The 25,054-nt window shown below is 36.9% G+C and overlaps 1 protein-coding gene across 1 annotated transcript; it reads left to right on the top strand.

Annotated features, from left to right (window-relative positions):
• Positions 1–1,904: 1,904 nt before the first annotated feature.
• On the top strand, positions 1,905–9,900 carry LOC126765350 (uncharacterized). Its single transcript, XM_050483076.1, has 2 exons — positions 1,905–2,020; positions 9,112–9,900. Exons 1-2 carry the CDS (start codon positions 2,006–2,008, stop codon positions 9,727–9,729), a joined length of 633 nt encoding a protein of 210 aa, XP_050339033.1. The 5' UTR covers positions 1,905–2,005; the 3' UTR covers positions 9,730–9,900.
• Positions 9,901–25,054: the final 15,154 nt, after the last annotated feature.

The raw sequence follows: 25,054 nt of genomic DNA, 5'->3' as shown, positions 1-25,054 counted from the left end.
CGTATACAGATGAGCAAATGCGAATGCGTAATGCGGATGAAGACTGTCATTTTATGAAGGTATACTCACATTTTATGCAAAGTGAAATAGATAGTAAATTATGTTAATGTGTAATCGTACCAGTATACTTGTACAGCGGGTCCTGCTGTTATTTCATGGGAGTAATATTTGTTTACGTTTTCTTAGCATGGCAACTATTGATTCTTTTTCACGTGTAGCAGATTTTTTAAGTCGTAACAACATCAATTTTTGTCAATTTGTTTAGTTTTGTTATTATCAATTTCATTTCCTTCAAATGCAGAGCCCATTAATATTTATAATGAAGAAAACTGTCCTTCATATTAGTTATGTTATTTATTCATGTAATGGATTAAGGTAAAGTAAAAAATCTTTGTTGATGCAAAGGGCGTAATTGCACCATATTTATTGGAATCCACGTGGCTAAATGAGTTAAGCGTTCCGCCCCCATGCACTACTACACCACACAACACACCACTCACAAAGCAACACTGGCCCACTCACCACACTTGGAGACAACACTCAGAAGTCTACACCCACACACACACCAATGCACGCCGTACCTCAACCCACCATAACTCTCCACAGCCCAACGAGCAAAAACCCTTGTCAAGGAAGAAGCCGCCCACTTTCGACCACGAATCTCGAGCAGTGATCATCGACGGACGTTTTCGTTTCTTGCTTTTTTTTCGGCAACTTTCAACTATTTTGTCATCTTGGGCGCGCAACTCAACCACCGTTCCAGCATCTGGAGATCCTCAGTGCGCAGCAGCGGAACCCACTAATTAATTGCGAGTGTTCTTCTGTGGAATTCTATAAATACACCCGTAAAACTTCCATTGGTATCCGACCAGGGAGTCCACAAATTTTAATACATTTTGTGACATTCATTTTATATTATTGTCACGCTTCCACTAGTATCCGACCAGGGACATCTTTATTATAACGTTTTTTATCCTCCAATAAAATTGCGATACATCTTGAAGTGAAAAAAAAGAATGTATATTACGTTCTCAAAGGAGTGGGTAGCAGAAGTAAGTACTAAATTATATATTGTCCTTCGAGCCATACTGAATGGCTTTATTGTGAAATTTTTTTATAAGAATAAAATAAGTTTAAATTATATATTGTCCAAACGACAGTTCGAGCGCATACTGAATGGCACTATTGTGAAAAGAAAAAAAAATAATTTTTTTATAAGAATAAAATAAGGAAATTGTGAAACAAGATTGTAAAGCGAAAAAATCTTAAAATATTAAGTGGCGACAAACGACAGTGGATAAGTGCGCAGGTGCAAAGGCAAGTGCATGTGCAGTGAAATTGAAATTACATATGTAGATACATACAAACATACAAACATAGTGACAAAGGAAAAAAAAGAGAGAAAATAAAAATTAAAAAGAGCGCAAGTGCAAATAATGTGTGCAGTGAAATTATAAATATATGAAAAATACAGTGCCCGAAACTGAAAAAATAGAATATAAAAAGAAGAAAAAAAGTATAATTCTGCATACATACTTACCAATAGATAACAAAAATTTGCTTGTATATGTATACATATGTAAATATACAATACAAGAAGCAAAAATTCATGTGCCCGCAAAAAGCCCAATAACAAAGTTTGGGTAGTGACAAAAAACAGGAAAATAAAGAAATTAATATCAAATAAGAATACACATACATATATACTTATCAGTGCGAAAAAAAAAATAATAATAATAATAAGCAGTTACCAAAAACAAAAACAAACGGGCGCGAAAAAAACCACCTAATTAAAAAATACAAAACATTAAAACAAAAAACAGCGGGCGCGAATTTAAAACCATATATGTTTGTAACTAATACATATTAATATAAAACGGGCGCGGAGTAAAAACAACAAAAAACCAAAAACCACTAGGAACTCACCGCAGCATTCCAGGGCAGGATTTGGAACACCTCATAGGAACTATCAGACACATTGGCCTACCGTAATACCCAAAATCCCATGACGGATAACAAAGTTAGTCGTATCGATTCCTTTTAGTACTGCATTTTTTCGTTTCAATTTTGCAAACATGTACATACTACATACATACATACATATGTATATCATTTTTGCGCCAAATTTAATTTATTTGCATAGAATAGCTCATCCAGTTATTCTCATTTTATTTTATTGTTTTTGCAAAAAACACCGATTGCCAAGCGGTCACAAGTAACTTTCGGTTAAAACGGAAATACCGAAAATAAAACTGTTAGGCACAACAGACAATATATATGTATATACATATATATTTATATACATATATATTTATGTACTATGTATATATATCCAAATATATAAAGATTGTTTATTGGCCACTAATGCTTACCTTCGTGTATCAAAACACAAATTATCCACAAACATAAAAAAAAAAAAAAAATTCAAGTATTTCACTTGCACATATGTCCGGTGATACCCTTTATGCTTGATCAAGCAATAAGCAGGATTGCCTTAAATAAGTAATCAAAAGTTAAGGCAAAAACAAAAAACAATTATATATATATATATATATATATATAAAGGAATAAAAGAGAAAAGGTCAAGAAAAACCGAATAAAAGAAAAAATTACAGATGTACATGTATGCACCAATTTGATACACATGCGTTGATATTTACACATTGAAAATACATACGTATATTTATATATTTATTGTAAACTCAACTATTTGAGAACATTGGAGTACAGGCCAAGAGACCGTACTCACATACATACGTACATACATATTTACAGAATATACAAAGAGTGCACATTTACGAATCAAAGTGCACACACGATTATTTCATTTCTCAATTCCGTTTATGCGCGCTCGCTCCACTGAGAAACAATATATGCACGCTTGCATATACACTTGTACATAATTATATACGGAAAGTTGATTACCCCATACGAGGGTACCTCAAAATATTACATACTTTTAAACGGTTCGGTAGAACAAGTATAAAGTATTACAATATATTTCCATAGATAAATAAAATAATAATTAAATATTACGAACAATTTTAATTACATGTTCAAAGTCCAAATTGGCACATTTTCGGCAATACCCCTTGTTCTTTGATAAGCAAAAACAAGCAGGATTGCGTATATACATATGTACATATCTACAAAAAGCACTGATCTCTTATACGAGCACTCAGTCGCAAGTACATACAAACGGTTTCGTCTATAGGTATACCCTATAAGACATACAAACACAAAACAATTTAATAAAATAAATATTGCATATATTAACAATAAAATAATAATAAATAAATTCGGTAATACTTTTATACTTTATTCGAGATTAATTAAAACGAAACGCGTTATTTAATATAATCCGATCAACAAAATAAAATAAAACAAAACATTTTACAATTTTATCAATTATATTTACAAAAAAGACTTCGCTTGGCAATCAGCAATTAAAAGTCAATATCTAAAGTCAATCAGTTATATTGAAAAAAATATATATATATTTCGTTAATTTATTTGTTCTAAATGAACGCAGATTCCAAAGAATCTAAATCTTCACAACTACTGAAAGTTCCAAAAATGATTTCGGACGAAAAAAGTCCATGTACACCTGCAGAAGCTACACGCTCAAAGCAAGGTGTTACAAAACAAAAAAGGGGGAAAGACATTATATACAGTAAATTCATTTCTGAGAGTGACAGTTTTATAAAATACTGCACTCGATTTTCATCTTCGCCGATTCAAGATAATTCTGAATCGGCATTAGAAATCAAAAAAGAAAATCTGGACAATTTTTGGATACGTCTCCAAGCTTCTTATGACGCAATAGTAGAATCTGATGACTCAGATCTACCAGAAAATTTCAAATCCTCGGCTTACGCCAAATATGAAAATTGCTTAGACCAATTTGAAGAAACGAAAGCAATGATTACTGATCAATTGAAATTAATTAAAGCAATTGCACCTACTCCACTTCCGCGAGTAGAGATGCCACAAGTACAAAGTCAAGAGGCAAGTTCAGGCATCCACCTCAAGGTGCCCGCATGTGACACAGAAATTTTTCATGGGGGTTATGAACAATGGCCGTCCTTCCGGGACATGTTCACAGCCGTTTACATAAACCACCCAAAATTATCTAATGCACAAAAATTGTATCACCTCCGATACAAAACGAAAGGTCAAGCTGGCGTCATAGTAAAACAGTTCGCATTAAATGACGACAATTTTAATATGGCTTGGGAAGCTTTAAAATCAAGATACGAGAATGAACGAATATTGGTCGATAAGCAGATAACAATCTTAATGAACTTGCCAAAAATTCAAAAGGAAACCAGTGAAGAATTTATCAAACTTCAATCCACGGTTTCCAATTGTTTGTCGATTTTATCGACACAAAACATTCCCACAGACAACTGGGATCCTATACTGGTAAATATATGCACAGCAGCATTACCAGAAAAGTCTTTATTATTGTGGGAGCAATCGCTCTCATCTCGTAAAAAATGCCCAACGTGGCAACAAATGAAAGATTTTCTCACTACCCAGTACGAAATCGCAGAAAGGGTAGACAAAAAAATAAATACAAGTAAACCAAAAGGTATTCAGCAAGACTTCAATAGAAGCTTCCACAAGCCCCAAGCCAATAGCAACAACAATTTGAATAGAAGCTTCTTCAAAACGCAATCGTTCTCATCTGAACAGAATAAATATAGATCATGCGAACTATGTACAGGAGGGCATAAGCTCAAATCTTGCGAGAGATTTAAAAAATTGAATATTATCGACCGCAACAATTTCGTAAAAACTAAAAGACTTTGTACAAACTGTCTGTCACATGCGCATACACTCAAAGAATGCGAAAGCAAATTTAACTGCGTCTATTGTCATAAACGACACCATTCGATGCTTCATATAAATAATTTTTCCAGCTTACCCCCAAACAGCGCAAATATCAAAAGAGCCACGGGTTTAGTTGCAACAACAAATCCCGAAGTGCCAAATTCACAAAATTGCCAAGAAGCACCATGCTGCTCAAAGGCATTAAAAACTCAAACGCTACACAGCGAAAATCAAAGTAGGGTACTACTACCCACAGCAGTCGTCTCCATCGAACATCGAGGAGAACTGTTTAAGCTCAGAGCCCTAATAGACCAAGGATCACAACGATCTTTCATAGCGTCTAGGGCACAAAATAGGCTAAATCTGCCAACAAGACAAGCCAACTTTGAAATTACGGGAATGGGCGGAAGAGTAGTTCAAAACTCTAATAAAATCTGCCCCATTACCCTATTTTCCCCCCAAGCGGATATAAGAATACAAGCAGAAGCTATAGTCTTACCGCAATTAACCAATATGTTACCAAGCTATCATATAAATAGCAAGCATTGGGAAAAGGTTTCACACCTTAAGTTAGCAGATCCCAACTGCAACACCCCCGCTCAAATAGACCTTCTATTAGGCAGCGATCTCATACCACAGATAATACTCGATGGTATTGAGAAAATTTCAAACACACTTTTGGCACAAAAGACCATTTTCGGTTGGATCCTAAGTGGACTAGTTACGGAACCAGTCACAACAATGACAACTCAAGTTGAGGAAATCTCAAATGAGTACCTCAATTCACAATTGAGAAAATTTTGGGAGTTTGAAGAACTCCCCCCCATTTCAAGTACAACGCCAGAAGATCAGTATTGTGAAGACTTTTACAAAGCCACAACTACTAGATCAGATAATGGTCGGTATGTCGTACGACTACCACTAAAACAACAATTTCCCAACACAATCGCCTTAGGTCACTCTCGCACCTCTGCAATACAGCAGTTTCAAAGTATGGAAAGAAACCTACTTAAAAAAGGTGAACTAAAACCAGAATATGATGGTGTGTTGGAAGAATACCTCCATTTAGATCACATGGAGGAAGGAAGCCCATGCGAAAAAATCATCAATGGCAAATACTACTCATTTTACTTGCCACATCACGCAGTAGTAAAGCCAGATAAAAAAACAACTAAAGTAAGAGTTGTCTTCAACGCCTCAAGATCCACTAGCTCGGGGAATTCCCTAAACGATATCCTGTTTACGGGACCCACGCTCCAACCTGATTTAATGCTGCTCATTCTAAACTGGCGTATATTCAAATACGTATTTAACGGGGACGTCGAAAAAATGTATAGACAAATAGCCGTACATAAAGACGATCAAGATTTTCAGCGAATTATTTTCCGAAAATCACCCAATAGTCCACTACGCGACTTCAAGCTAAAAACAGTGACCTTTGGCGTTAACTGTGCCCCATACTTAGCCATTCGAACACTCCATGAATTGGCTGAAAACACCAAGTCAGAATTTCCTCTGGCAACACAGGTGTTAAAATCACAAACGTATGTAGACGATATTCTGTCTGGAAGTCACAGTCTTCCACAAGCATACGAATCACTATCACAAGTAATCCAAGCCCTCAAATCCGCAGGGTTTCCATTAAAAAAGATTACGGCAAATCACCCAATTATATTAAAGAATATACCAAAAGAAAATTTGTTGGATACTAATTTCCTTATTTTCGAAAAGGAAAGTACAACAAAAACTCTGGGCATCCAATGGAATGCGATATCGGACCAGTTTTCATACACAACTGAGTCCATATCCGCACTATCCGCCATTACAAAACGCCAAATTCTCTCCTCTGTGGCAAAACTTTTTGACCCCGCAGGATGGCTATCGCCAATTATGATACAAGCCAAAATCCTGATACAAGAATTATGGCTAGATGGTACCGACTGGGACGAGCAAGTAAAACCACTTCGTTTAGAAAAGTGGTCCCAGTTCGCGAGCAATCTAAAAGATATCACACAAATACAAATCCCAAGATGGGTTAATTATATCCCAGAGCACAAAGTCGAACTACACGGCTTTTGTGACGCCTCTGAAAAGGCGTATTGCGCCACTATATATGTTCGCACACAAAGCGACAAGGCGACCACAAGCCACTTACTAGTTGCAAAAGCAAAGGTGGCTCCTCTAAAAACCATAAGTCTACCACGACTAGAACTATGTGGTGCACTACTACTTGCCAAACTAGCATCCATAGTGCAAACGCAACTGAATATGGCAAAAAATAAATTATATCTCTGGTCCGATTCCGAGATTGTATTAGCCTGGTTGGAAAAACCACCACATGCATGGAAGACGTATATCTCCAATCGAACGTCTCAAATTCTTGACCTAGTGGGATCAGCCACTTGGCGACACGTAGCCAGTGCTGACAATCCTGCTGATCTAGGTACAAGAGGGTGCAAACCTCTGCACCTTGCCACCACCACCCTCTGGTGGAATGGCCCCCGATGGTTGACAGAATCTCCCGATTCTTGGCCACAATCGCCCATGCGCAACATTATTGCCCCAGAAAGTCGAAAGATCGACTCCTTTCACACAACATTGGATGATACTGACATCCTTGAGAGATTTTCATCTTACCCCCGAGCCCTCAGGGTAATCGCTTACATGTTCAAATTCATCGAGCGACTCAAACTTAGAATTAAGGGAATACGCACAGCATATTCCCAAGGCGATACAGTGACGCACCTAGACTTACAAAAAGCAAAGGTCGCTCTTATCGCATCTACTCAAGCGCGCTACTTCAGCCAAGAGATATCGTTACTAAGAGAATCGAAGCCGATTGACAAAAAGAGCTCACTCTTAGTACTAAACCCATTCATAGATACGAAGGGTCTACTTCGTGCAAATGGTCGGCTTGTCAATTCAAGCCTAACGTATAACGAACGTCATCCCATTGTTATACCAGAGAGATCGCAACTTGCCACATTATATCTCAATTATGTCCACGTACTATTATTACATGCAGAACACCGCCTCATGCAACAAATAGTCCGCCAAGAGTTTTATATCCCAAGACTCAAGCCAAAGATAAAGAAATGCATTTTTTCGTGCAAGATTTGCACTATGCATAAACAAAAGATGCGAACACAGATTATGGCAGCACTTCCACCGGAACGCTGCAACTTTGCTCTGCCCTTCACTATCACAGGTGTCGATTTTGCTGGGCCTTTTCAAATAAAGGCGTCCATGCTAAGGTCTCCCACAATGATGAAAGGCTACGTGGCTGTCTTTGTCTGTTTTACGAGCGGCATTTGCTCGCTTCGTCGGGCGACGTGGTTTTCCGTCAAAGCTCATGAGCGACAACGGCAAGACATTTATAGGTGCTCAAAGAGCCACCGAAAAACAGTTTGTGGACTTTATCAAACAAGTTTCACCTGAGATTGTACAAAAGTACGCTCCCCAAGGCATTAACTGGCAGTTCATCCCTCCAAGCGCTCCTCATATGGGTGGTTTATGGGAATCAGCGGTAAAAAGCTTCAAATCCCACTTTAAAAAAGTAGCTGGAAACTACAAATTTAACTTTGAAGAATTCACAACATTATTAATTCGTATTGAAGCCGTTCTCAATTCACGGCCATTGACGACACTCTCGCAAGATCCCTCAGATCTAACAGCTCTTACACCAGGGCACTTTCTCAAAGGAGCACCCATTCTGGCCATACCTGAGCCAGGCGTGGAGTCGCTTTCGTTACTAAATAGATGGGAAAGAATTAAAATTCTCCATCATGATTTCAGCCGCCGATGGAAGGAGGAGTATATAAAGGACCTTCACAAAAGGTACCGCTGGAAAACTCCCGAAAAGGCGCCAAAGCTTGGAGATTTGGTCCTAATACATGACGACTGTCTCCCCCCTACAGAATGGCGGCTTGGTCGCATAGAGAAGCTACATCACGGCTCCGACGGTCACATACGAGTAGTTGACCTCCGTACTCAAAACGGAACTCTAACGAGGCCGCTCGTTAAACTATGCTTCTTACCAACCGCAGATAATAACGAAAATGCACATAATAAACAATCCGTAAAATAATACCGACTCGCAGAAATTGAAAAATCCGTTAATAACTAAAATCGCACATATGATAAATCATAAAGATACTAAAAAATAATGGGTAGATTAGTAAACTCTGACAAACCAAATAAAGTTGGTTACAAATCGCACAATTTCATAATAGATAGAAATGAGTTGCAACTAAACACGACCTTTTCTCCATACAGGCAAACATGGACTCAGAAAGCATGTCAACTCCAACACCAACACTGCGATCGGCCATCAGTGTTCCCCGTCCTGGGGTTGTCCCAACAGCGGCACCCCGTACAATCCCCGCATCAGCACCGTCAACTGCAGCTCGTCATGACACACGAGCAGCTGTAACCACACCGGCACCACCAGCGGAGCCTCATCGCATACGATGCCCTCTTTGTCGCCGCCCCCATCGACTGCAACATTGTGGGCTCTTCAAGGGCATGTCACCCATCCAGCGGCAGCAGGTAGCACAGGCGCATGGGCACTGCAACAATTGTCTGGCACACACGCACGCGACTGAGGACTGTGACTCTGGGGCATTGTGCCAAATGTGTGGCAGGCAGCATCACACGCTGCTCCACCGCACCCCAAGACGTGAGGTTGGTCGGCCACCTGCCACTCGCAGACCGCAGCAATCCAGCCGTGTGCCACGACGCCGAAGACCGCCACCACCACCTGAGTCCCGTCTATGGCGTCCGCGAAACGCAGTACCCATCAGGCGCCATCGTCAAAGGCCACACTACCGGCGCACGTCCGGACTTAGCAACGTTGTGGCAACGTTGCAACAACTCCAGCGATTGCTAGGCTGAACATTCGCCTAGGGGGGCCGGGATGGCTAAATGAGTTAAACGTTCCGCCCCCATACACTACTACACCACACAACACACCACTCACAAGCAACACTGGCACATACACCACACCTGAAGACAGCAGTTTCCCCACACACCACACATTCATTGGAAACAGCAAAAAACACCACACACACACAATACACGCAGCTGCTCAATCCACCACTCGCCCAACGAGCAAAAAGCTTCGTCCTGGAAGCGAACCGACACTTTTCGACTACGAATCTCGAGCAGTGATCATCGGCGGACGTTTTCGTTTCTTGCTTTTTTTTTCGGCAACGTTCAACTATTTTGTCATCTTCGGCGCGCAACTCAACCACCGTTCCAGCATCTGGAGATCCTCAGTGCGCAGCAGCGGAACCCACCAATTAATTAATAGTGTTCTTCTGTGGAATTCTATGAACCACCCGTAAAACTTCCATTGGTATCCGACCAGGGAGTCCACAAATTTTAATACATTTTGTTGCATTCATTTTATATTCCATTATCCGACCAAGCCACAAATTCCACTGGTATCCGACCGACCAGGAGATCTTTATTATAACGTTTTCAATATTTCCAATAAAATTGCGATACATCTTGAAGTGAAAAAAAAATAATATATATTTCGTTCTCAAAGGAGTGGGTAGCAGAAGTAAGTACTAAATGTAATGATGGTCAGTAATGTTGTATGTTCATTGCGGTTCATCCTGCTGAGTGTATAAGTTAGCATAAGTAACATTCAAAATTATAGCTGACGCTAATATTTGAGTTAACATAAGTAATATAGCTGACGCTGACAATTACAGCTGAAGCTAATATTTCTCAAAAAGAAGTAACATCCGCCACGAACCGCTAAAGCTACAATTCCTAAGAATTATAATATACGGGGCAGGTAGAATAAGGTTACTTTTTAGCGTAAGTATAAAATGAAAAATTAGTTGCAATTTATTTTTTGAATAAAGAAGGTCATACGGACCTTAAAAAAAACAATGCCGAAGTAAAAGGCCCGATAACTGGCGCCCAAGCAAAGTGAAGCCCGAAACCGAGCGAAGAGAAGCCCGATAACAAGAAAAGTGAGAAAAAGCTTGATAACGAGAAATATAGAAAAATAAAAACATTTTATTTTTCAAAATTAAAGATTTAAGAAAAAAAGAAAGAGAGAAACACAAAAAATTATTAATTTAGTATAATATACTCGTATAAGAAAATAAGAAAAGCACGAAAAGTTAAGAAAAGAAAAACTCAATCAGTTTAGTTAGAGGAACAAATTTTTTAGAGAAAATTCAAAGGAATAGTACACATAATAACGTACAGCCAATAATAAATAATAATATAAAAGCTGAGATTCACCACCTTCGGGGGGACCCTCCAGCTTATAACATACAAAGTTCTCTGCGATTCACCATCAAAGGGACCCTCCAGAGAATTATAAAACACAAAGCTAAATAAAAAAGGGCTTGTACAGCCAATAACTTTTAATATTTAAAAGGGCCGCGATTCACCACCTAACGGGGGACCCTCCGGTTCTTATAACAGTAAAATAAATCTGCGACTTTTCTGTAAAAGGGACCCTCCAGAGATTAATAACATAAATAAAACAAAAGGAAAAAATATATTCTAAAGAAAATAAACCAAAATCTAGATAAAAAATATGTCTAACCCAAATAATTTGATAAGGCCACCAGTGCAGGGGAATACAGCTCCTGCTGCACCAGCATGACCTTCCATTTCTACATTTAGTTAAAAACGTTGTAACTCAGATGTTACAGACGGACGGACAAACCATAATGAAAAATATTCTAAAAAATTGCACGAACCACAATATTACTGACCAAACAATAGACGATAGATATAGGGACAACATGAACCAAATAGACAAAATTCCGGACGTAGTGCGATCACTACGAGAATTTTCAGGAAACGCTTCGGAGTTTATCTCCTGGAAGAAAAGTGTTGAGCGGATTCTGAGGATGTATGAACCCTATTAAACCATATTAAATGTAATTCGAAATAAAATTATAGGGAAAGCAGACATAGCACTAGAGTCGTATAACACGCATTTAGATTGGACAGCAATATCTCGGTTTTTAACTACCCATTACGCAGACAAAAGAGATATTGATACTTTAGAGTCATTTAGTCATTTGATAACTTGTCTCATACAGGGAAGACTAACAATTAATGATTTTTACCAAAAGGTCTATTCGCACCTATCCCTAATCCTTAACAAAATTGGTTGTATGGAAGTAGGAGAAGAAGCAATTCACCTTTTAACTGAAAGCTACTATGCTGAGACATTTATCAGAGGATTTTCTGGGGATCTTTCTAGATTTCTCGGAATCAGAGAACCAAAAAACCTACCAGAAGCTCTTCACCTTTGCCTGAAATTAGAAAATCAAACCTTCAGATCAAAACACGCAAACAATCAGCATGAACATACTAATTACCGATATCAATACCCTAGACAACAATATCGACAACAGAAATTTCTTCCAACTTTTAGCCAACAATTTCCTCAAACCAAACTTTGAACCTTACAGTGAACAAAATTACCAATACAGCAATGATTCCCAAAACAACGAACACAACTAAGACTTTTCCGATACAACAGAAACTGACGAAAACGAACAATCGCTAAACCTGACAGATGTCCATTTTTTAGATTAAACAGCTCTTCGTTTCGTTATTTTAACTGCAAAACGAAGAGTGATGAAATTTTAAAAATTCTAGTTGATACAGGTTCCAATAAAAATTATATGCAATCAAATTTAGTTCCAAATCTCAAAGAAAACAATAACCATTTTTACGCAAATTCAATCGGTAGGAAAATACACATTACCCATCACACTTTTTTAAATCTTTTTAATATCGATGAATGCTAATTAAAAATTTTTTTTGCTACCCACTCTTACAAATTTGCACGCAATTCTTGAAAATGATAGTTTAAAGGAATTATCAGCAATAATACGTACTGAAGAAAATTTCATGATTGTAGCAAACAAGCTTAAAATTCAACTCCATCAATATAGGGCGCAAGATGTTCATTCCATTCAAATCCGTGACGAACATATGAATACTTCAGGAAAAAACGAAATTAAACAACTTGTACAAAAACACCGAAATTTATTTTCAGAACCTAACGAAAAACTAACGTACACAACAAAAGTAATACCGGTAATTAGAGCAAATTCAGATACACCTAGTATATACTCAAAATCATACACATATCATGACAGTTTAAAACAAGAAATAGAACAAGTAAGGAAGGGCTAAGTTCGGGTGTCACCGAACATTTTATACTCTCGATAATCGAGATTTCATAATACGTCATTTACATATTTTTCAAATACCGTATTTTTGTAAAGTTTTATTCCGCTGTCATCATTGGTTCCTAATGTTTATACTCGTATTATACAGAGAAGGCATCAGATGGAATTCAAAATAGCTTTATATTGGAAGAAGGCGTGGTTGTGAACCGATTTCACCCATATTTCGTACATGTCATCAGGGTGTTAAGAAAATATTATATACCGAATTTCATTGAAATCGGTCTAGTAGCTCCTGAGATATGGTTCTTGGTCCATAAGTGGGCGGCGCCACGCCCATTTTCAATTTTAAAAAAAAGCCTGGGTGCAGCTTCCTTCTGCCACTTCTTCCGTAAAATTTAGTGTTTCTGACGTTTTTTGTTAGTCGGTTAACGCACTTTTAGTGATTTTGAACATAACCTTTGTATAGGAGGTGGGCGTGGTTATTATCCGATTTCTTCCATTTTTGAACTGTATATGGAAATACCTGAAGAAAACGACTCTGTAGACTTTGGTTGACATAGCTATAGTAGTTTCCGAGATATGTACAAAAAACTTAGTAGGGGGCGGGGCCACGCCCACTTTTCCAAAACAATTGGGTCCAAATATGCCCCTCCCTAATGCGATCCTTTGTGCCAAATTTCACTTTAATATCTTTATTTATGGCTTAGTTATGACACTTTATAGGTTTTCGGTTTCCGCCATTTTGTGGGCGTGGCAGTGGGCCGATTTTGCCCATCTTCGAACTTAACCTTCTTATGGAGCCAAGGAATACGTGTACCAAGTTTCATCATGATATCTCAATTTTTACTCAAGTTACAGCTTGCACGGACGGACGGACGGACAGACAGACATCCGGATTTCGACTCTACTCGTCGCCCTGATCACTTTGGTATATATGTATAACCCTATATCTGACTCTTTTAGTTTTAGGACTTACAAACAACCGTTATGTGAACAAAACTATAATACTCTCGTTAGCAACATTGTTGCGAGAGTATAAAAACAAATAAATAAACTATTTGAGGACGATATTATCAGAAAATCAATGGGTTGTGCCCAAAACAGATGATCAATCAGGCGATACAAATTTCATATTAGTTATTGATTACAGAAAGCTAAACACAGTTACAACTGCTGACAGATATCCAATACTACAGATAAATGAAGTATTATCAAAATTAGGAGAAAACCGAATATTTTTAGTAATCGACTTAAAAAGCGGTTTCCATCAAATTCCTCTTAAGGAGTTCACAAGACTACCTTTTGGACTGAAGGACGCCCCATCCATATTTCAACGTACATTAGACAACATTTTGGGACAATATATAAAAAAAATATGCTATGTCTATATAGACGACATAATAATATTTAGCAAAGACGAAAAATCTCATTCAAAGTATATCGACAAAATTTTTGATACGGAGTGTATGTAAAGCTAATATGAAAGTACAAGCAGACAAATGCTAATTCTTTAAAAATCAAGTACAATTTTTAGGATTCATTATTTTATTTCTTCTGCTGGCATTTCCACAAACCCATCTAAAATAAAAACCATTGTAGATTTTCCATGCCGCAAAACACTTAAAGACCTTAGATCATTTTTAGGACTTTCAGGATACCATAGACGTTTCATAAAAGATTACGCGAAATTAGCAAAACCAATCACAATTCTACTTCGTGGCGAAGAAGGTAGAACGTCAAAAAATGTTTCCAAAAAAATCTAAATCCAATTAAACAATGATGCTAAAGCTGCATTTAATAAAATAAAATCCATATTGACATCGAAAGACATCGAAGGGCTAAGTTCGGGTGTCACCGAACATTTTATACTCTTGCATGATAAAGTGATAATAATTTACATATTTTTTTTATTTTGCTGTAAAATTAATTAGATTAGATCAATTTGTGTACTTTGAGTATTGAATTGTATTTTCATTTCCTAATGTATATATTATACAGAGAAGGCATCAGATGGAATTCAAAATAGCGTTATATTGGCAGAAGGCGTGGTTGTGAACCGATTTCACCCATATTTCGTACATGTCATCAGGGTGTTAAGAAAATATTATGTACCGAATTTCATTGAAATCGATATAGTAGTTCCTGAGATATGGTTTTTGGTCCATAAGTGGGAGAGGCCACGCCCATTTTCAATTTAAAAAAAAAGCCTGGGTGCAGCTTCCTTCTGCCACTTCTTCCGTAAAATTTAGTGTTTCTGACGTTTTTTGTTAGTCGGTTTACACACTTTTAGTGATTCTCAACATAACCTTTGTGTGGGAGGTGGGCGTGGTTATTATTCGATTTCTTCCATTTTTGAACTGTATTTGGAAATGCCTGAAGGAAACGACTTTATAGAGTTTGGTTGACATAGCTATAGTAGTTTCCGAGATATGTACAAAAAACATAGTAGGGGGTGGGGCCACGCCCACTTTTCCAAAAAAATTACGTCCGAATATGCTCCTTCCTAATGCGATCCTTTGTGCCAAATTTCACTTTAATATCTTTATTTATGGCTTAGTTATGACACTTTATAGGTTTTCATTTTCCGCCATTTTGTGGGCGTGGCAGTGAGCCAATTTTGCCCATCTTCAAACTTAACCTTCCTATGGAGCCAAGAAATACGTGTACCAATTTTCATCATGATATCTCAATTTTTACTCAAGTTACAGCTTGCACGGACGGACGGACAGACAGACATCCGGATTTCAACTCTACTCGTCACTCTGATCACTTTGGTATATATAACCCTATATCTGACTCTTTTTGTTTTAGGACTTGCAAACAACCGTTATGTGAACAAAACTATAATACTCTCCTCAGCAACTTTGTTGCGAGAGTATAAAAAAGAATTCGATTTAACAACAGATGCTTCCAATTATGCCATAGGCGCTCTCTTAGACCAGAATGGAGAACCCATAACCTTCATATCTAGAACATTAAGTAAAACTGAAGAAAATTATGTAGTCAACGAGAAAGAAATGCTTGCCATTATTTGGGCATTAAACACTTTTAAAAATTATCTCTATGGAACGGCAAAAGTACGTAATAATCCATACAGACCATCAACCTCTTACATACGCCTTAAACAATAAAAACAATAATTCTAAATTAAAACGGTGGAACCATACTCGAAGAGTATAATTACGAATTAAGATATATACCTGGTAAAGCCAACATAGTAGCAGATACTCTCTCAAGACCATTTTAAATTAATTCTTTATGAGTAGCCACACATCCAGGTGACAGCTCATCGCACAACCTAATTCCTGCCGTAGAAGTACCCATAAATGTGTTCAAAAACCAACTTTGGGTCTCTTTAGGAGACAAAGAAAGTTACCAATTTAAAATATCATTTCCTACATACCATAGACATGTAATAATTAAAGAAACATTTTTCTCAGAAAACCTAATTTCACTTTTTAAACGTTACTTAAACCCTTCGGTGATAAATGGCATATTTACTTCCGAAGAAATAATGGGAATAATTCAACAAATACATATACTGAATTCATTTTTCTAATTATAAAATTCGATATACTTAAAGAAAAGTTGATGAGATTACGAACGAGAACATTCAAAACGAAACAATATTAAAATAACATAAACGCGCACACAGAAATGGAGACGAAAATACAAAACAGCTCATACAAAAATGTTATTTTCCAAAATGAAAGCAAAAATAGAAGCTATAATTAAACAATGCAAAATCTGTAAAGAAAATAAATCCGATCGTCAAAATAAACCATACTTGAAAACCCCATTCCACAAAACCCTGGTGATATAGTTCGTATAGATATATACAGCACAGAGAAAAATCTTGTACTCACCGCGGTAGACAAATTTTCGAAATTCGCCCAAAATCAAAAACATTAGAGGAAATCAGAGAACCCTTGCGACAAATACTTTTTTCGTTTTTGTACCGAAAACCATAGTTAGAGGTAATGAAAACTTCCTAAACTCAGCTTCAATACAATTTATTGTCGAAGACCAACTTGGTATTAACATTTTCAAAACACCCCCATATGCTAACAAAGTCAATGGACAAGTCGAGAGATTTCATTCCACACTTTCTGAAATTATGCGTTGTCTTCAAACCGAACGCACCCACCGATTTCAAGAACTTTTAGATCGTTGCACTTACGAATATAATTACTCAATACACTCTACAACCGGGAAAAGACCAATAGAAACCTTTTTTGGAAGACGCGTTTCAATAGACCCACAGCAATACCAAAACTCAAGACGAGAAAACATCGAGCCATTAAGAAAACAACAAATAAAGGACTTAGAAATTCATAATAAAACTAGAAATCCAATAAAAACCTACGCCTAAAATAATATATGATAAAATAAATAAACGAACTGGCTCTAACAGCAAGATAGAAAAAAGAAATTGAAATTGTAAAATAAGACAAATCTAGTATCGTAATAACAGAAAAAGGAAGAACAGTACACAAAAGTAGCATCAAGACCTAGCTACATATCTTTCTTTATATTAATTTTACAGATTTTTCGTACATTTGGTGTACGCTGACTTTAGAATAATAGACTATACGAATTCACAACTAGCAACATTTAGTACAGGACCAGTCAAAATTCAAACAGGAACAGTTCGAGTGATACACAAAGTGGACATAGAGGAATATCAGAAAGCACTAAATGATTTAAGTAATACGATTAAAACAAAAATTAAAGAAGAGAATCCACTCCTTCCTATCCTCTTTAATGAACCAAAACTGACACAGACCTACTTAAATAGACTAATGCCAAAAAGATTTAGGAAATCAATAAACGAAAGAGGAACAGTGTGGAAATGGATTGCGGGAAATTCTGACCACGACGACCTTATAACACTATATAATCAAATTAATAATAGAATTGAAAATAATAACGAACAAATAACAATTATTAAAGTAATTTTCGACAGAATTAATAATATTTCTGCAACATCAAACAAAATTTTGAAAGAAGTACAAACAAATGAAGTAGTACAACAAAATCTTGCTACTGAAATAAAATATGTATATATTGAATAAATTAAAAGAAGAGATAATCAATATAGAATATGCAATACATTGGGCAAAAGCCGGCATAGTTAATTCTTATATTTTGTCAAATGAGAAATTAAATTTATTGTTGTTATACATTATTGGAATACCATTATCCAATATCGTCCTTTGTGAAACTATTATGATAAAACCAATAATAATAAAAAGGAATATAAATAAGATCAAAACATGCCATCTGTAGAAAATGTATCACCTGGCATTATATTACTAAACCAATATAACGGTATGATAAGAATTGACAGCCAAAACATAAATCTTTCCGGATCATATGCTGTAGACTACCATAATTCCACGTTGTGGACAGAAAACCAAACCTACTCATTTAATGAAAACTTTAGCAGCAAACCTCTGGCTGCAATTTTACATCGAATAAACCATCGTTTCAAGAAGAAGAATTTCTAAGTTTGGAAATGATGAAGGAACAGCTTTAGTTACCAATTTTTCGCTCATAGTTATCTGCATGATGAGCATAATTGCAATTATCACCATTGTGATTCAAAGAGAAATAAATGCAAAGCAAATATAACAGAATTATCAAATTACCACGTAAATATTAATATGAACGATCATAAAGAAATAAAAACATCCGAAATACATACCTACATTAGAAGGGTCAATAACTCTGACAGTTCAAATGCAGCGAACAAACGGGAACGTGAACTTGCGGCGGAGGAGTTAACATAAGTAACATTAAAAATTATAGCTGACGCTAATACAACTATAGTTGACGCTAATATTTGAGATGAAATTTTAAACAATTTTATTATCATGGACGCCATTTAAATGATTACGCACTCGTCTTACTTTGCCCACAACATAACCGCATATGTTGCTGCCACCCTCTTTTTATTTATAATTAGATACATATTATATTTACAGATTTATAATGCTGCCTGAATATATAATTTACATATTTCTGAAGCTGCCACCAAATTAAAACAAAAAAATAATTAAAAAAAAAGAATTGCTAAATGTTTCAATATATTTTATATAATGATTTGTCCTTAAAGTGCCTTAAATCTTATAAATACGTTATTAATTTACAATCATGTGAGTTTTTTATACTCTTGCAACCTGTTGCTACAGAGTATTATAGTTTTGTCACCTATCGGTTGTACGTATCACCTAAAACTCATCAAATATATAAATGCTCTGGATTACGATATCGAAGTTAAGGGATAATCCTTCTCTGACAATGGTATGTCTGTATGCAAAAAAAAATTGGTAGAATCGGACCAATACTTCTCTTAGCCCCCTACACTTATTATAAATATTATCGAACTCGTGAGTTATCCCAATGAAATCAAGAGAGCGTGTTTTGCTCATGACAGTATATCTTTGTGCCTAAAATAGATAAATTTGAGAGAAAACTTGACCTAGTCCCTATATAACTAATACCGGGATTTTCGAAAATCCGGCTGACTCTATTTGATTGGTTTTACACCTTAAAGTATTTTCCTGACTTTGCTTCTAGCAAGTTACAAGAGTATAAAATGTTCGGTTGCAGAAAATAGCAAAAAAGAAAAAACAACAAACACATGCGGGAGCTGTAGCACATGAAAATTTTCATTAGCTCCGCTCTGCTACCGCTCCCAATTTTTTGCTACCGCTACGCCAGAGCATAGCGCAGCATTTAATTTTTTGCTCTCGCTACAGCTATAGTTTTTTACCTAACAAAATTCGGAGCAGAGTAGAGCAGATACTTTCACATTGTTATGCTAAGACTATGCTGTGGCCCCCGACAAAATGAGAGCGATAGCGATAGTATAGCAATAATTCTAGAAATTTTGCTGCTACGGAGTAGTAAATGAGGACCCTGCCAAAAACCATCCAGTAGTTGCTACCAAACCAGATCGCCCCAATATCCCTGGTAATGCTGCTCAAACAGATGCCTCTGATGATTCTGCTAATCCGAACTCTTCTACTTCAATTAATGCTAGTGTAAATTTGAAGTTAAAAGTGAGCACTAGGAACAAAAAATCCCCAACTGCTTCAATTGCATTTCAAATCCCAATTGTGATCTCGATGTCGTCATACCTAAGAAATGGATTCACTTGTCTGTTTTTAAGATTATTATTATTTTTATATCTTTTGTTGTTAAATATGCTAATGTTGATAGACAACATATTTTATGTTATAAATTAATTAAGAACGAAACTAATATTAATGATTTTAAGAGGGAAACTTTAACCCTTAATCGGGCAAGGTCACAAATTTTGAATATTTTTTTGTTTTTCGGTAGCGTCAGTCAAAATAAAAAAAAAAACAATTTTCTTAGATTTTATTTTTTAATTTTTTTTTACTATTTATTTAAGAAAATATCTTTAGTGACAGATATGTTACATTGCCTGGCAAGGGAAAATTAAATTTATGTCAAATGGTATGCACTTCTTCTTCTTAATTGGCGTAGACACCGCTTACGCGATTATAGCCGAGTTAACAACAGCGCGCCAGTCGTTTCTTCTTTTCGCTGCGTGGCGCCAATTGGATATTCCAAGCGAAGCCAGGTCCTTCTCCACTTGGTCCTTCCAACGGAGTGGAGGTCTTCCTCTTCCTCTGCTTCCCCCGGCGGGTACTGCGTCGAATACTTTCAGAGCTGGAGTGTTTTCATCCATCCGGACAACATGACCTAGCCAGAGTAGCCGCTGTCTTTTAATTCGCTGAACTATGTCAATGTCGTCATATATCTCGTACAGCTCATCGTTCCATCGGATGCGATATTCGCCGTGGCCAATGCGCAAAGGACCATAAATCTTTCGCAGAATTTTTCTCTCGAAAGCTCGTAACGTCGACTCATCGGTTGCTGTCATCGCCCAAGCCTCTGCACCATATAGCAGGACGGGAATTATGAGCGACTTATAGAGTTTTGCTTTTGTTCGTCGAGAGAGGACTTTACTTTTCAATTGCCTACTCAGTCCGAAGTAGCACCTGTTGGCAAGAGCAATCCTGCGTTGGATTTCCAGGCTGACATTATTAGTGGTGTAATGCTGGTTCCTAAATAGACGAAATTATCTACAACTTCAAAGTTATGACTGTCAACAGTGACGTGAGAGCCAAGTCACGAGTGCGACGACTGTTTGTTTGATGACAGGAGATATTTCGTTTTGCCCTCGTTCACTACCAGACCCATTTTCTGTGCTTCCTTGTCCAGCCTAGAGAAAGCAGAACTAACGGCGCGGGTGTTGAGGCCGATGATATCAATATCGTCGGCATACGCCAACAGCTGTACACTCTTATAGAAGATGGTATCAAAAGGGGGGTCTCTCATCCGAGGCTGTTTTAACGTTTTCATTGGTATTGTTTTTTTACGTGGCGGGTCCCAAGCCCAGCGCACAACCCTTGTAGGGAATGTTTCGCCTTCTCACTTTAGCTCGCCTTCGAACGGATGTTCTTAGGCTACCCAGAGGATACTTGGTCAAAGACCGGAAGTAGTGAGCTGCTTGAGCCATGTGTAAAAGAATCGTTTCTGGCCACTCCCAAGTGAATGGCGATCAGAGAACTTTCCTCACTTGCGTGAACTTCTACACATGACTCCATCCTCCAAATGGTATGCACGGTAACAGTTATTATGCTTGTTGTAGCACAATGCAATTCCGCATTTTTCACACATTGTTTGGGTAACTCCTTGGCAATTAGGCATCTTGCATCTTATCCTCTTTTCCGTCCATATTGGCCAATGACCAACTTGATCAAGTCGTAAATCTTGTGGAGGGGCGTGCTGCGCTGGTCCTTTGCGTTTTTTCGCTTGTATTTGAGGCTCGAGGGATCTAGTGTTCTTGACGTTGATTTTTTGTCCGTATTTTAAAAGTGTTTCCGCGATGTGTAAGCGAAACTCTGCTGCAGGCAACAACTTTTCTGTCTTATTGGATCAATTTTTTTTATATAGAAGCCAAGCGTTTGCCATCACTAAATCTAATAGGTGGTAAAATACTCGAACTTGCCATTTTGTACTTCGAAGTTTTATTTTATATCTTCCCATGATGGAATAAATAAGGTCTACACCACCCATATGCGCGTTGTATTCACCAACAATAGACGGATGATCAATTTCAACGTATTTCTTTTGAATTTTATCGTACCTTTTTACTTTACGTTTTGGTATTTCACCAAGGAAAGTCGATGCGAGATTTACAAACTTACTATCTTTCCACGAAACTGTTGAAATGTCGATTCCTTCAGCCTGACACACGTACTCTATGCCAGATCCTCTCTCTTTTTTCATCATTTCTTTTTCGCTTGTTAGCTTACAATTGGGAATTCTATTCCTCCGAATTGTTCCCACACTGAATATACATACCTTCATTTGCCAAGTATACGAGCAGTGGAATTGAAGTAAAATAATTGTCGAAATAAAGTTTGAAATTTTGGTTTCATGGAATCATACGTGACAGTCTCATGACTACATTGGAAGAGGCTTCCAAATCCGGCTCGTTATCCCCAACGATATTTTCTTTGCCAGTTTTCGGTTCAATTTTGTAAGCAAATCCAGTTGTCCCGCAGAGAACAAATATTTTGTAGCCCCATTTATGAGGATTGTTTGGCAGGTAGCGTTTCAAAAGGTTCGGGCTTTTGTGGAACATATTTGTTCATCGACTCATAGATGTTGTTCAAGAGGCACTTTTGCAAAATTCTTATTTAACTCATCCAGGATCGGGCGTATTTTGTTCATTCTGTCAACATTTTTATCAGTCGACTGCAAATTTTTGCTGTTGTCGTTAAAGTGTATGCGACGTCGTAAATTTTCAAATTTTTTCAGCGGCATCGCTTCTTGTATCATGGATGTACCAATTTTGCGCCAGTGACTAGGTACATTAGGAAGTTGTGCTAAAGACATATATAAACTACTCCAATAAATTGCTGAATATCCATTTCTGATACACGAAATGGATCATTAACGTCCTTTTGGACAACATACAAATTTGTTTTATTGGCAATAAACTTTATCAATTCTTTTGGAAATAAGTACAAGAAATATTCAATTGGCGCTTCGATAATCTTTATATCATCGGGCAATGATGTATTGCCTGTAAAACGCAATTGGTGCTCTTCCAAAACTTAATTCTTTTTTTCCAGAGAATGTCATTGTAACGTTTTTTTTTGTTTTTGTGCTCTCTCTGCCAAAATGGGCGGAACATCGTTAGACGGATCTGCACACAATTCCATATTTTCATTTTCAATATCTTCTAATATATTCTCAACCACTTCATCAAAATCAGCATGTACCAACTCTTCATTATAATTAGGATCATCCACATCATCATCATCATCAAAATCGAGTCCATCTTCACTCTCCTCAATAATGTCTCGAATTTCACCCTTGCTCAAAGTTTTAGACATTCTGCTAAAAATATATTCGCGCTGTAAGGCAATGCGACATATACATATGCAACAAACAATAAATACAATATAGAAAAGACGAATGAAATTTTTTTTCAAATGCACTTAGTAAAATCACTAAATGACATGCTCACCCAATGTATTTAAACAAACAAACACGTTTTTCACATTCACAAAAACCGCTTTTCGTCACCAATTTCAGCACTTGTTGTGAAATCACCAAACTACACTTTTGGCACAAAAATACGTTACAATAGGGATGTCTCGCTCTATCTTATTACTTTTATACCATTCACAGTTTGTACCAGTTGTGTTACAAAAACCAATATGACTATATTAAATAAGAATGGTAAAATAACAGTCAAAAATTGGGTTTGTAACATTTCTGTCACATGGCCAGGTAAAGGGTTAAGTTAGGTGTATCCCCATCTATTTTAATGCCGTTTTTTCTTCTTCAGTATGGCCTTCTGGCTTTAAGTTCCGCCCCTTTTAAGTTTTTTCTAAAGAGAGGGGAGCAACACTGCGGACTAGTTGATGCGCATTTTAATCATAACTTTACTCATCTGTGTTCTGCACTTTCCCCTAATGGCTCTTGTCTTAAGGTGTACTATCAAAATTTATCGGGTATTAAGTCTAAATCAAATATTATTCGCAATTTTTCTTCAGAATTGGATTTTGATATTATAAGTATTGTTGAGACCTGGCTTAATACTAGTTACTGTGACAGTGAATATTTCTATTATGTCTTCCGTAAGGATAGAGATCTCGAAAAAACTGGCTGTCTTAGAGGGGGTAGTGTTCTCTTATTAGTTCAGCGCAAATTCAAATTCATGACACTCTGTTCATTGTAGTTTCATACATTCCTCCTAATAGTCCTCTAGAGTTGTATAAGTTGCATGCAAATAATATAAGCGATATTAGCGATAATTTAAACTTTAGCTTCCTTGATGGATTATCTTCAATTACTCCAGCTACCATTCTCTTCAACTAAATCTCACGTTTCCTTTGTTCAATTTCAGCACTACACATAACTGTTTAATGATTTGGATAAATTTCTCTATAAAAGGTTTATTGACAGCACGGACTCTAACATTAAGTAGAACGCTAAGTCTTTTTGGAACTTTGTAAAATCTAGAAGATCGTGTTCGGCCATTCCGTCGGCTTTACGCTGGGGTGATAAGTCGACATGCACTCCTGGCGAAATTTCCACCTTGTTTGCTGAATTCTTCAAATGTACACGATGAGCCTGAAACTACTTCGACTTTTTGGAAATTTTGGCACACTGTGTCTTCCACAGGATGATATCGCCAAGGCTATTTTAGATATTAAGCCTTCTTTCTAATTGGATCTGGATGGGCTGCCGCCTGTAATTATAAAAAATTTTCCTGACTTGGTATACCCTCTCTTGTTTCTCTCCAATAAGTCTCTGTCCTCTGGGAATTTTATTTCAGACTGGAAATTGATATCCATTACCCCTATACGTAAAAGTGGTAGAAAGCATGTAGTCTCCAATTAAAGACCTATTTCTAACCTTGCTACTATTTACAAAATTGTTGAGTGTTCTGTTAGAAATAGATGATAAATAAAATA

Source organism: Bactrocera neohumeralis, unplaced genomic scaffold, assembly GCF_024586455.1.
Source record: "Bactrocera neohumeralis isolate Rockhampton unplaced genomic scaffold, APGP_CSIRO_Bneo_wtdbg2-racon-allhic-juicebox.fasta_v2 cluster10, whole genome shotgun sequence".
Classification (NCBI taxonomy): domain Eukaryota; kingdom Metazoa; phylum Arthropoda; class Insecta; order Diptera; family Tephritidae; genus Bactrocera; species Bactrocera neohumeralis.
This window is presented reverse-complemented; position numbering and strand designations above follow the sequence as displayed.